The 12426-nt window shown below is 42.1% G+C and overlaps 2 protein-coding genes across 7 annotated transcripts in view; both read right to left on the bottom strand.

Annotated features, from left to right (window-relative positions):
- LOC131310188 (heat shock 70 kDa protein 8) overlaps positions 1-8859 on the bottom strand; it is a 71013-nt gene extending 62154 nt beyond the window's left edge. Inside the window, exon 1 of the mRNA XM_058337118.1 lies at positions 8850-8859. The gene's annotated coding sequence lies outside the window, so the exon portion shown is untranslated. The remainder of the gene's footprint in view (positions 1-8849) is intronic.
- On the bottom strand, positions 2369-10848 carry LOC131310151 (protein TIME FOR COFFEE). 6 transcript variants are annotated; one of them, XR_009195135.1, is made up of 13 exons: positions 10205-10848; positions 9706-10119; positions 8897-9054; positions 8508-8811; positions 7754-8084; positions 7592-7652; positions 7135-7486; positions 6863-6929; positions 6675-6744; positions 6083-6448; positions 3257-5492; positions 2673-2825; positions 2369-2642 (listed from the first exon to the last, which is right to left on the bottom strand). XR_009195135.1 is itself a non-coding variant. In XM_058337001.1 (12 exons), the coding sequence occupies exons 1-12, from the start codon at positions 10302-10304 to the stop codon at positions 2797-2799; spliced, it is 4488 nt and encodes a 1495-aa protein (XP_058192984.1). In that variant the 5' UTR covers positions 10305-10848; the 3' UTR covers positions 2369-2796. The 6 variants fall into 6 exon arrangements, 4 of the variants coding, with proteins under 4 accessions (XP_058192984.1, XP_058193005.1, XP_058193014.1 ...); XR_009195137.1 differs by having other exon boundaries at positions 2673-2774; XM_058337001.1 differs by having other exon boundaries at positions 2369-2825.
- Between the last annotated feature and the right edge of the window lie 1578 nt (positions 10849-12426).

Raw genomic sequence — 12426 nt, 5'->3', positions numbered from 1 at the left:
TGCACTTTTCTGTGTAATGATTTTTAAGTTAGTCATTCTCCCACTTTTACCCCTTAGATGAGAAGAACTGCTGACAATGACCCTCAAACTAAATTCACATTGGTTCAACTTAGCCTATTTTAAATCCAGGATTGGGCTTAGTCCGATCGCTAACGTCCATCAACATATGAAGCCAAGCAACACAAAGTGACATCCGAACCAAGCTTCAGAATTGAGCTAAATCCATACCTGTATATGCAAACACCACATCGGAAGCTATTTCCTTAATCTTCAATTTCTCCAGACTCAAATGATCCTTGCACCTTATTATAAACCACCGAAACCCCACTCTCAGCACCTCTCTCATCTTACTGAAACTCCTCACGCTATCTTTCACAGCCTCTATCCCCACTCTTGTTAATACCTTCCCTCCGCCTCCTCCATCCTTCCCCAGCCGACAATTCCTGTGCACTGTCCGATCTTGCGAACCCCCATACATCGAAGTCCAGACCACCAATGTGGGCATGGTTTTAAGACAAGAAAAATGAGGGTGTAGGGAGTCTAATTTAGGTGTACATTTAGAAGCTTCTCCTCCTAGTACCTTTGAGGAAGAGATAATATTATTATCTTATCCTCCACTGCCCATAAAATAACCAACTTATAAAAATCTTTATCTGTGAAATAGGTACAAGCCACGTGTAAGATACTGACAATAAAAGAGCCCCAGCCCTTTTCAGCAACCTACTTTTGTCAACTCCACTGGTTTTTTTTATCCTTGCATTACACAAAGACAAATCACCACTGTCCACATTCGTTGTCTTCAAAAGCACAAAAAAAGCATCCCTATGGTTTCAAGATTTTCGATTAGCTCCCCCATCAGTAAAAGAGGAAGAATACCCCACCTCTAATGATTCCTCATGTGAACATCACTTTCGATTTTAATTAAATGACCTTTAATTTTTGAAAAAAGTCTTTCAAGTCACATTAAAAGATGCTTTAACAAAAGGGGTATTATCTTGCAATGAAAGATTTGCTTCTCTTAAGGAAAATATTTTCAACTGTCTAATTCACTCAAAGAATGACCAGCATCAAATTACGGAATAATTGGTGTAATGATCACTATTAGGTCAAGATAATTGACTTAAAAATACATTGACGCACCACTTTTAACTCCCACGCCACAAATTTTGTGTTTAGAGTTAATCTGATTGGTTGGTGGGGTTTGCTATCCATAGAATTGACCAGGGGTTAATTCTATTCTTGCAGTAAGTTTGTCCACACAAACAAATAATGTACAAATTGTGCACAGATTTTGTTGTATGGCCCACCACGGGTCCCACATAAATGATCCGAATTGTTTATTAAATGTAAAATATTTTTTCAATGATCCCCATGAAAAATCAAGTCAATCTGATACCTATAGGTGCTCGATCCGATCATCTAACTTTTAATTATCTGAAAATTAGAATTAAAAGTTAGATGATTGGTTTAAACACCTATAGGTATCGGATTGAGCTGATTTTTTTGCAAGATTACTTGAAAAAATATTTTACATGTAATGAACAGCTCGAATCATTTGTGTGAGACCCATGATGGACTCCACAACAAAATCTGTGCACATTCTGTGTGCTATTGTTTGTGTGGTTAGCATTACTGTAATTCTTGGGATCAAATCGTGAGAAAATAATTTTTATTCCCAGTGTGGATAACGTGCCTTTGAACGGATGGAAGAAGAAATTAGTCGAAGTGCATTTAAAGCTGACCTAAACGCCCCTAATCCTCTAACCCAAAAAAAAAAAGAAGTCTCCTTCGCTATGGTGTGTCTGAACTATACACAATTATGGAGTGATATGGTCCCACCACTTACCTCAAGCCAAACCCAGTGCCAGTACAATAAGTAACACCCTTCACTTCCTTTTAGGTTTAAGGCCCATGGAAATCCACCTCTCTCTCTCTCTCTCTCTCTCTCTCTCTAGAACACACATCTATCTCTCTCTCTAGAACACACATCTATCTCTTTATGACCAATCCAAGCAAAAGACCCAAACTCACAGCACTAGACTAGAAACTGCTCTGCTGTTTCTTCCCATGTCCTCATCTACTTGTCGCCCATATTATACTGCGACAATGATAGCAACATCCTGAAATTTGAAGTGAGCAAAGAAAACAAGGCACCTCCTTCTCACAACCACCCATTTTGCACTCAAACTAATCAAACAAAACTACAATGGCATATCCCACAATACACCAACACACACACACACACACAGCATCGTAGGAAAAAATAAATACACCGAAAACATTACACCAAATACATGCAAACAGAAGATGCTTTAAGCTGCTTTTTTTCCAAGTACAAATTGAACCTCTAAAGAAGGAACAAGAAAGATTAGTAAAGAGGATTAGATTTCCATTCCCTGCGCAAAGACAAATTTCAAGATAAGTCTGGTATTTCATTCTTTTGTCTCAAGTCTCTTACCAAACATTCCTCTCTAGCCATGCAAAAAATCTGATAACTTCTCTCTCAAAAACCAATGAAATTAATTTAGACTTGAGACCAACCCTGTCGGATATACACACAACAGTGTACATAGATAGATACATTTGTATTCATTCATTCACAATCCAAGATCTGACGAACAACGCTACCCTTTGCCCGTTTCAATTCAAGTTGTTACGAAAATGGCTCGTTCGACTTCAAGTTGTTACCAAAATGGCGCATTCCTCGTCCCAAAAAGTCCATCTCGATGCCAAGCGAGCGATGCTTGTGGTGCTCTTTTCCATTTCTTCTCAGGCTGCCAGCACGTACGCAAATTGTCATTTCCTGGTTAAGGAATCCCTGTTGCCTTCACAAATTACAATCCCCATTTAATATAAATCTCCAACAACTAAGATCATTTTCCACAACAAACTTTGGAAATTACGCAAGAAAAGAAAAAAACAATTATCATTGTATGTCTTCCTAAGAGAAGTTACTGAGTTTCTTCTCACTATTTTATTTGGATGAGTAGAAACCTAAACATTGGGCAGTCTCAATAATTTGGAAAAATAAGAACACAACAAAATTAATTTTTTCCCTACCCCATCTCGCCATTTTTGGTCAAGAAACTGGAGAAATAAGTGTCCTCTTTCTCCCCATTCATCAACCAACTTGTAAACCAAGCACGATTCCAATTTCTCACCAAATAAATCAATCAAAATGGGCTATAAAATAGGACAAGGGGTGCAATGTAATACTGTACTAGAAAGGAAAAAAAAAGGGAATAGTACTACTCACCAGCAGGTTGTTTCTGCTCAGCTGGTTTAACCTGACCCGTAGAAGGAACAGCATGAACATAAGCGAAACCCGGTGGCACAGCAGAATGAAGAATACCCTGTGACGGCGACGCACCACCTTTCAAATTGCTCGCAACAGCAGAGGTGGCGGAAGCAGCAACTGCTTTTGCATCTGAAGTGCTTGCATTAGATCCTGTAGTAGGAGAACATAGCGACAACATCCCAGTAGAAGATGATGTGGCGGAAGAAACTGGTTTTGATTGTTCAAAGATTCGTCTTTGTAAATAAAAAGGTTGTTGATTTGCAGCTTGGGTTTGCATAAAATGAGAAATTAACATCTGTTGCTGCTGTTGTTGCATTTGAGGCTTGGCGGAGGTGTTTGAGAAAGAGGTAACATGAGAATTGGTAACATGAGAATTGCTAAGTACTGATGAAACATTTCTGCTGCCAACTGAGGCCGAGTTCTTGGGCGGCTGAGATGACAATGCAGAAGGTTGGGCGGATCTACTGGCAGCTGAAGCGGGCGTGGTTGTCGTCCTTGGGCTTGCACTGGCACCCTTGGAGATAGAGGAAGTTGTGGGGGAGCCAACGGCCATTGGAGGAGATGGGGCATGGTGGCTATTGGCAGCTTGTTGTCCTTGTGGTGGTGGTGGTGTTGCTTGTTTTTGGGTACCCCCGAAAGAAATCTGAGTTTGATTGTGTTGGGTTCTATTTTGTTGTTGAGGAGGAGGATTTTTCAGCGATGACGTGGTTGATGGGACTTGTGAGGCAGTCTTCAAAGAATTCTTCCACTGATGGGACTGACTTGAGCTGCTGCTGCTATTTTGCACAAGATTTTGCTGGAAATTAGAAAGCCCATTCGGAATTTTGGCTGATGACGCCAAATGATCACTGTAAACACTACCATTACTCGTGGATGGAGTCTTATTCCTTACAGCTGCTGCAGCAGCCACCAGCTGCTGCTGCTGCTGTTGGTGTTGCTTCTGGAGCTGATGCATCACCTGCTGATGCTGCTGAAACTGCAGTTGAGCTTGCAGCGGAGAGTTGGGAGGCGCATTCGCAGTGGCCATTGCATTTGGTGTAGATGAGGTACGTGTGGCCCGCAGAGAAGCGGAGGATATGGAGTCTGGTACATCTGTTCTTGAGAAAACAATGGATTGCTGCCCAACAGTTGATGGCGGCTTCACCGTTGAGTTCTTTTTCTCTTCATCTGGGTTAGTAGAGGTATCGCCGATGGCGGAGGCAGTTTTAGCTTCCTCGGAGACACGGAAATTCTTCTTCTGGTTGGCGGCTTGGGCGACGGCCATCATCTGAATGCTATGCCTCGTAGAGTCTGGTAGACTCTGGAGCATTGCATGATTTTGCGCCACCGAAGACATGTCAACACCACTCATTGACCCAAATGACATGGCAAAAGTCTGAGGGGTTATAGATTCAACTCCAGCCTTCAAACCCTGTTGTTGTTGTTGCTGCTGTTGTTTCTTTTCACCTTGATTTCCACCACCACTGGCAGCACCACCTAAAACCGAGAGAGGAGCAGGGCTCATCAATGCAAAATTCTGGGTGTGAATTGGCATTGACATTGCAGCGAAATTCTGACTGTAGACACCCTTTGAAGCGCGAGAAACTCTACTATCAGCAGTAGAAGGGCTATCTTCACCACCCACCTCAGCATTTGTCATGTGTTGATTCGTCTTCTTCGGAGCAGGAAAGTTATGGAGGTTGTTCCCGCTACTGCCTTGTGGTCTCTGCTGCTGCTGCTGCTGCTGCTGCTGCTGCTGACTATGCAAATGCTTCTGTGATGAAGAAGAACCGCTGGAGGTATTCTGTTGCTGAGCGGACAGCTGCTGTTGTTGCTGCTGCTGCTGGAGCTGAGCTGGGTGCATCATCTGAGAAGAATAGAAAGAACCGTTGAAGAAAGGCATTGCTTGAGCTTGGGTTCCTCGATATGTGGGTGGCGCTCCGACAGATGGAATCGGAAAAGGGTATGGGTTGTTCTGTAATATGGCTAAGAACTGGGTTTCACTTGCGGGCATATTGGGGTAACTGAAAGTTACTGCAGTGGCAGCTGGGGGTGCTGTTGTTGATCCACTCACGGAAGCAGAAGTAGATGCGGTGGAGGCGGCTACATTTCCTGAAGATGTAGGAGGCTTAACAGATCCAGGTCGAACAGAAGCAGCCGCGGCGGCCGCTGCTGCCTGTTGCTGGTTCAACGGGAATATGAAAGCAGGTCCATGCTAGGGAGAGACATAAAAACTAAGTTAGACAAGGCTCTAAACAATTGATTCAGCAAACTAGAAACAGCATTTGGGATTTTAAGTGTTGTTTCAGAGAAAGATTTTCTAGAACATCATCCAGAAAACTAGTTTGGTTGATGGATTTGGAAAATTGTCATTAAGGAAATCTTAAGACAACCCCCCATTTCTAAAGAAAACACCAAAAAGATATTCATTTTTCTCAAAAACCACTTTAAAATACGAAAACAATTCAACATTTTTCTCTTCATTTGGATGCCTTATAGCTAGATAGTTTTTGAAAGTTAGTTTAGAATTTTCATGAGGACAGTACCAGTTCCCGGGAATCAAATGTTGTTTCCAAATTGTCAGAAAAAGGGAAAAAATCTGATGTGAGAACCACGAGCATTTGCATTCTTCTTTAAAAAAAAATTTAAAAAGCATTCAGCAAAAATGATTATAAAGCGATTTCCAGAAACCCCAAATGAATAAGACTTTATTGTGATTTCAAGTAGTTCCCTGAAAAGTCTGGAAAACTATTTTTGAAACAGTAAATGAACCAGCAAGTTCCAGAGGTGAAGGAAGAGAAGTACCAGTATATTGCTAGGTGCGCCAGGGGGCAAAGCTTGCTGAAGCATAATCTGTTGCTGCTTCCTCTGTGCGTCGGCAATGTTGTTAGCTTGAGACCCTTTGTCTTTCGCAGACTGACTGGGGAAGATTGACAGTCCCTGACCCTTTTCCTGCACAGAGTTCAATATTTTGCCGGCATTGTTTCCTTGCAATTCTGCAGATGGCATAAGATTGAGATTACAAGGTTTCGCCCCAAACAACGATGCAGCAGAACCAGCTGCAGGTGGCCAGAACGGGTTCATCTTCATGAATTGCTGGAGGTAATGAATGTTGCGAGCAATGTAGCAATGTGTTGCACACCTTTTAGGTCGTGGGTGAGAGAACAGCGGCTGCACAAATGCACAAGAGAGAGAGAGAGAGAGAGAGAGAGAGAGAGAACAAGAACACAGATTCGGTCATGAGCATTGGAGCAACTTAAGGAAGCACCAAAGCATCCAAAAACAACAAAATGAAAAAACATCATCTCAATTAACCGATACATGGCTTCAAGAAAATCAAATCCCATTTCTAACAAAACACCAAAGAGTTTGAAACAAATAAAAAGCTATGTCATACCTGTATTGGTGCAGGAGATACTGTGTTTCCATCCATGGATACAACTCCTCGTAAAGGTGCCATATATGTGCTACAAGAAGAAATGACAAATTTAGAGAACAGTTCATAAACCCAATGATATGGATATCTTGATAGTACTAATGGAGCGACAAAACCAACATGTAACAATTGAATCTGAGCATGCATACCCCATTGGCGGAAGCCCTCCGGGCCAGCTAGCCACAGACATGGGCAAAGGCACAGAGCCAGATTGAGCTGCAAATTAAAACAAGTGACAACAATGTCAACTAAATAAGCAAAACCCACAAAGCCAAAAATCCCAACCTAAAACAGATTGTTTCAAAGACAAACGGAGAACTCTAAATTCCAAGAAAGAATCACTCGCCAAATTTGGGAAAACCCACTGAATCAGCAAAACCCACTGAAAAAGATTTTCTCCAATCGAGAATTTTTAACATACCGATTTTTTCGGAATGCGGCAGCTCATCCTTTACAGGTTTTGGTTGCTGCTGCTGTTGTGGTTTGTGAACATCCGGGTTTAATTTGACATCCCTTTCATGCTTTTCCAAATTAAGCTGAAGATTAATCTTCCTCTCCTTATTCACAAGGACTGGTTTCCTCTCCGATTCACCTTCTTCCACCGTCACTTTTGCCCTTTTTTGCTCAGGTTCCGCATTCACAGCCTCTTCTCTGCCACTTTTTACGGCATTTTCACCTTCCTTATTCCTAGTCAACGGTTTCTGCTCCAAAACAGAGCCAAAATTGATCTCTCCTTCCCTTTCTGGCGATGATCTCATCTGTGGAGGCGGAGCCTACAACAAGCGGAAAAAAAAGTCAAAAACAAAAATCTTCAAAAATCTCTAAAAAAAGCCTAAGTCAAAAAAGAGAAGAAGATTGTATTGAATCTTCATCCTCACCATCAGATCGATCTCGAATTTTTCTTCTCGCTTGCTTTCAAACGTGGAGATTGTTGGCTCCCTACAGAAAACACCCAAAATCTTTATTAGAGTTGCTCTGACCAAAAACAAAAAAAAGTGAATAGAAATTAATGAAAACGCAAAATCTTTAACAATCCTCACGCTTCAGTCACTGTCGCAATTTCACGATCACTGTCTGGTCTAACCGCAGGCGATTCCTTCTTTGGAGAGGTAACCGCCGCCTCCTCCTTGGCCAGACCCACATCCCGGCTCGAATCCGGCAGCTCCGACGGAGGTGGACCCACCTGAGAATTGGCAAAATCAAGTGGAACGCCACCATTTTCAGCTGCAGATCCCACAGTAGGTGACGAAATTTCCTTCTTCGGTGGTAAATCGACCTCAACTTTTGTCATAGACGAAATTGGGCCGTGCCGAACACTGAAACTGCTACCCAGATTGTCACTTACTTGCCGCGGCCTTTTCCTCTTCGGTGCTGCTCATTTCAACCCACAACAAAAATCTCAAAATCAGCCAAATTCCCAGAAAATACAGAGACCCTTCTGTTGCCCCTTTGAACTGAGTGATCTCATGAGAAAAGAAAGGTATATGGTCTCTCATCAAATCGCATCAATTTTTTCCCTCAAATCCTTTGTACCGAGGAATTGGTGTACCTTTGTACCGGTGTATTTTGGGTCATTAGATTGTGTGAGAATTTTTATGCGATCCAAGGCCGGAAATGCACCAGTACAGAGTTACAGAGGAATTGAACTCTCATTTTTTTGAGAGAAATGGTGAGATCCTCCTCCTTTTTCTTTTCTCACCAAAACCCTCAATCCAAAAGGGGCCGTATAGAGAGGCAACTCTACATGGTATATATATACGAATCGATTGAGCTGAAAATGGCGAAGAAACGGACCAACGGCAGAGAGAGGAGCAGCAGAAGAGCTTGAATTTTGGGGCAACTGCGATGTCGAGTTGGAGATCGGAGACGAAACCCTCGATTTGTTGCTGTTGTTGTTCATCTCTCTTGCATCAAGACTGACCGAATCGCTACCAACAACATCCTTCTTCGAAGAACTGTTGTTGTGCGATTGAGTCATCATCCCGTACAACACCTCCGCGATCTCTATCTCAAGCTCCTCTGGGTTCGACGAGGCCGGCTTCGACGCCGATTTGGGCGGGCGTGGCTTCAACCCATTATTATTATTATTATTCGGCTTCTACACCCAAAAAACAAAATCAATCAGTCAATTGGAACACAGCTGAGATAACAAGAAAGAGGGCAAAAAATAAACTGAAACAGACCATCTTCTTGCGAACTGAAGCGTTGGAGGAAGACGGCGGCGAGACTGGCGACGGTGACGGCGTCAGCCTCACCGGCGAAGTTGAAGTCTGCCTGTTAATTTGCTCTGTTCCGACTCCGCTACCGGAAATCGAGCACTCTTGCGGCCTTTTTCCTGACGCTGAAAAAAAACACAAACCACATATTATTAGCTATGTTTTCCTCATTTCTTTCAACTCTTCAACATCAAAATTATAGTTTCACGAAAAAGAGCCAAACATGAGCTCCAACCCTTACATCAAATTAAGGAAGAGAAAGTTTTCAGCAAATTTGGGGAAAGAAGCTTTTTAGGAACAAGGTAAGAATTCATTGCAGAAGTCTGATGAAATGGATTAAAAGAGAGACCATTGGAGTGTATGAGCATTTTCTTTCATCAAATCTGGTTGACATGGGCTCTCCGACGAACTTCGAGAGTTTTTTCATCAAACAAACAAAAAAAAAAAAAAACATTGGGCTTCTGACTATCAAATCAAGCTTTGACCCAAACTTGAACTCAAATCTGATAAATCGGTGGACTTGCTCTTAATTTATTTTCATCGAAATCTTTATCATCAAAATAACCATGAGAAGAGGAACATAATTTTCGGTCAAATCAAGTAAAACAGCGATTTTGAGCGAATTTGTTGAAAGAAATTTTTCACCACCCCAAAGACTGGACTTGCTCTTATCAACTCAAGCTTTGACCCAAACAAGTCCTCAAATCCGATGGGTAAACGAAAAAGAGAGAGTAAAAATTGCAGATGGCCCGAGATAACTGAGTCGTCGTCTCAACCTGATCGAGCTTTCCTCGGGACGGTGAACCCGATCACTTGGTCAGCCGGTTTCCACCCCGGTCTAGCAACATTCGCAGTCACAACAGCAGGCGGAAAGCTTTTCCGGTTGACGTACTGGTTATGATTATTATTCCCCAACGCCGCCGCCGCCGCCGGCTGATTAGACGACGGCACCGTCGGAGGATACATCCTCATCCCTCCTCCTCCGCCGACTCTCTCGTCGTCGTAATCATCCTCCTCCTCGTCGTTCACGCTCTCCTCCGAACTCTCCTCGCCCACTCCGCTCAGCCTGTCCCCTCCCCCCCTCCTCTTCCTGTTCCGACTCAACCGCTCCCGATCCCGGTCCTTCTTTACCCCTCGATCCCGTAACCTCGCCGTCGCTTCCGTTAACTCCATGGGCCCACCGTCTTCCTCTGCAAATACAAAATCGACACCAGTCAGATCAGATCCTTGTTAAAATCGATTTAAGAAAAGCAGATCTGAGGATAGAATAGAAACCTGGTGAGTCTCTCAAGCTGTTAGTCCTGTGTCGCCGCCTCGACAGGCCGTTCGCCGAGGCCGCCATGGTCGATTTCCTCGCTTCTCTGTTCCTGTCCATTCCTATACCCAAAAAATCGCTGCAAATTACGATTGTCTACTTGACTTGTATCGCATCACAAGTCCTTCTTCGCAAACCAATTCGCCGGTATAGCCGTCGGATTCGACGGAAATTGAAGTACTTTCACAAATCTTTTGAAGCGCTCGATCGCTCTCTCTCTCTCTCTCTCTCTCTCTCTCTCTCCCTCTGTGCTGCTTCAGTGCTCTTCTCCTCCCCCCTCTCTCTCTCTCTCTCTCTCTCTATCTCTTATTTTCTCTCTCTCACCACTCTCTCTCTCTCCTCTTCTCTCCTCTTTTTCTGCTCTTTATCTCATCATCTTTTTCGGTATTTCACTCTCGGCGATACCCACTCCAAACCCTAGTGGAAGGCTAGGATTCATTGCTTTTCGAGGCCTACGTTGATCTCAGCCCTTCACTTTCCGACAGATCTGACGGTGGAAAAAAAGATTGCTTCCTACATGGCAAAACCACGTCCGTCGGATTGAAGGCCCTGTCTCTTTCCGCATCGAACTGACACGTGTCGGTTTCAACCTCCTCCACAATCTTCCGTGTTTAACTCCACTACCGATCTGGGTCTAAATAAAAAAATGGGCTTGAATTCTCTGAGGTGACCACATCATAGGTTTGGAAAAATGTTTTATATAACTTTTGTTTGAAACTTATAGAAATGAAATAAAAATAAAAAATAAAATTTTTCACTTCCCTTTTTGTTAATGTCACTCATCATTTTCTCACAAAACAAATCATGTTATATCGACACAAAGGGGAGTTGTAAAATCACTCTCCTTTATTTATTGTAATATACTTTTAACCGTATACTTATAAAACATGTCGAATCAATCATTTACTTTAAATAAATACCATGGATAATCACATATCGATACATATGTGATCGTAAAATGTCTCTTCAAAGATAGAAAGTAAACAATTTAACCTGCTTTTTCAAAAAATATATATATGATACGAACATGTGAATGCAAATATTCAGCCGACATTTTATTCTATGATTCATATTTTTTGTTTGTTGAATGAATTATAAGATTCGATCCATTAAAGTATAATTTGGACTAAATTAACGCAGCCAATCCCTTATTTTTATTTTCAATGAATTTCAAAAATTGTAAAACTATATTTAACTTTTCGAGCTGGCTTCGATGAAATGAATCACAAAGATAAATAAATAAATACTACCAAAGATCGGCAGGATCCAAAAAAATATTATCAACAAGAGAACAGTATACGATTTGTAAGTTTTTAATCTAACAATTAACAATTACGGAGTATTTTTTTATTTTCGTAAAACTTTTCTCTTTTGAAATCACTACATTTAAAGCGAACCCAAAGAAAAATTCTAAAGAATAAAATAATTTCTAAGCCTTATGAAAAGAACCAATTTGATTACCTCACCTCATTATCTTAGTTGCTTATTTTATGTCTAAATCTAATCACATCCATTTAAAATACTCCTACTATACTTGCAATCAGAGCATTATAATATTAGAAACAATAATAATAAATAAATAAATAAAAATAAAGTGCGGGGTGACTTTTCTATTTACTTTAATGACAATAAATTAAGTGAAAATAAAGAAAGCCCTTTGAGTGGTGACTGGTTATAGCCGGTGGGAAGCAACGACCTCGGTAAAAGCAACATGACAATCACAAGGAATCTAGGGTGACCGCAGAAAATATCGGTTCCGGTTTCATCCAGTCAAATTTTCCATATAAGTTCGGTTCCACGTCCCTTTTTTATCCACCGAAATAAAATAAATAAATTTCCAAAACTGCCCTTGGGGTCCACAGTAAGTACAAAACCGATCGAATCCGACGGGCAGGATCCGTCCGGTTAAGAAAGCGAAGTGCACCCGCCGTCCGATCGAAGTCTGACACGGAGATAACATTATTTAGAAAGCCCCCCCCGGGTATCCGAGCTGGAATGGGTTAGGTGGCGTGAGGCGCGTGCGGGATCTCGACCGTCGGATGGGGCCGGTTCGACGGCGGGGATGGGAACCGGAGCGGGAGTGGATAAAACAAAAGGAGGAGCTCCAGTCACCGGTCACGGAAGTTCCGAGAAAAGCGCGGGGCCCACGATATTTTTTTTTTGTTTGGGTAGAAGCCGGTGT

This window comes from Rhododendron vialii, chromosome 2a (genome assembly GCF_030253575.1).
Source record: "Rhododendron vialii isolate Sample 1 chromosome 2a, ASM3025357v1".
In the NCBI taxonomy this organism is placed as follows: Eukaryota; Viridiplantae; Streptophyta; class Magnoliopsida; order Ericales; family Ericaceae; genus Rhododendron; species Rhododendron vialii.
This window is presented reverse-complemented; position numbering and strand designations above follow the sequence as displayed.

Bases quoted from the DNA above. Each gene is read 5' to 3' on its own strand.
- LOC131310151 (XM_058337001.1), bottom strand. From the start codon at position 10,304: ATGGACAGGAACAGAGAAGCGAGGAAATCGACCATGGCGGCCTCGGCG. The intron at 8,812-8,896 runs GTCTGTTTCAGT...TTTTGGGTGTAG, and splicing joins CTTCAGTTCGCAAGAAGATG to AAGCCGAATAATAATAATAA. The intron at 7,487-7,591 runs GTGAGGATGAAG...CGCTTGTTGTAG, and splicing joins AATTCGAGATCGATCTGATG to GCTCCGCCTCCACAGATGAG.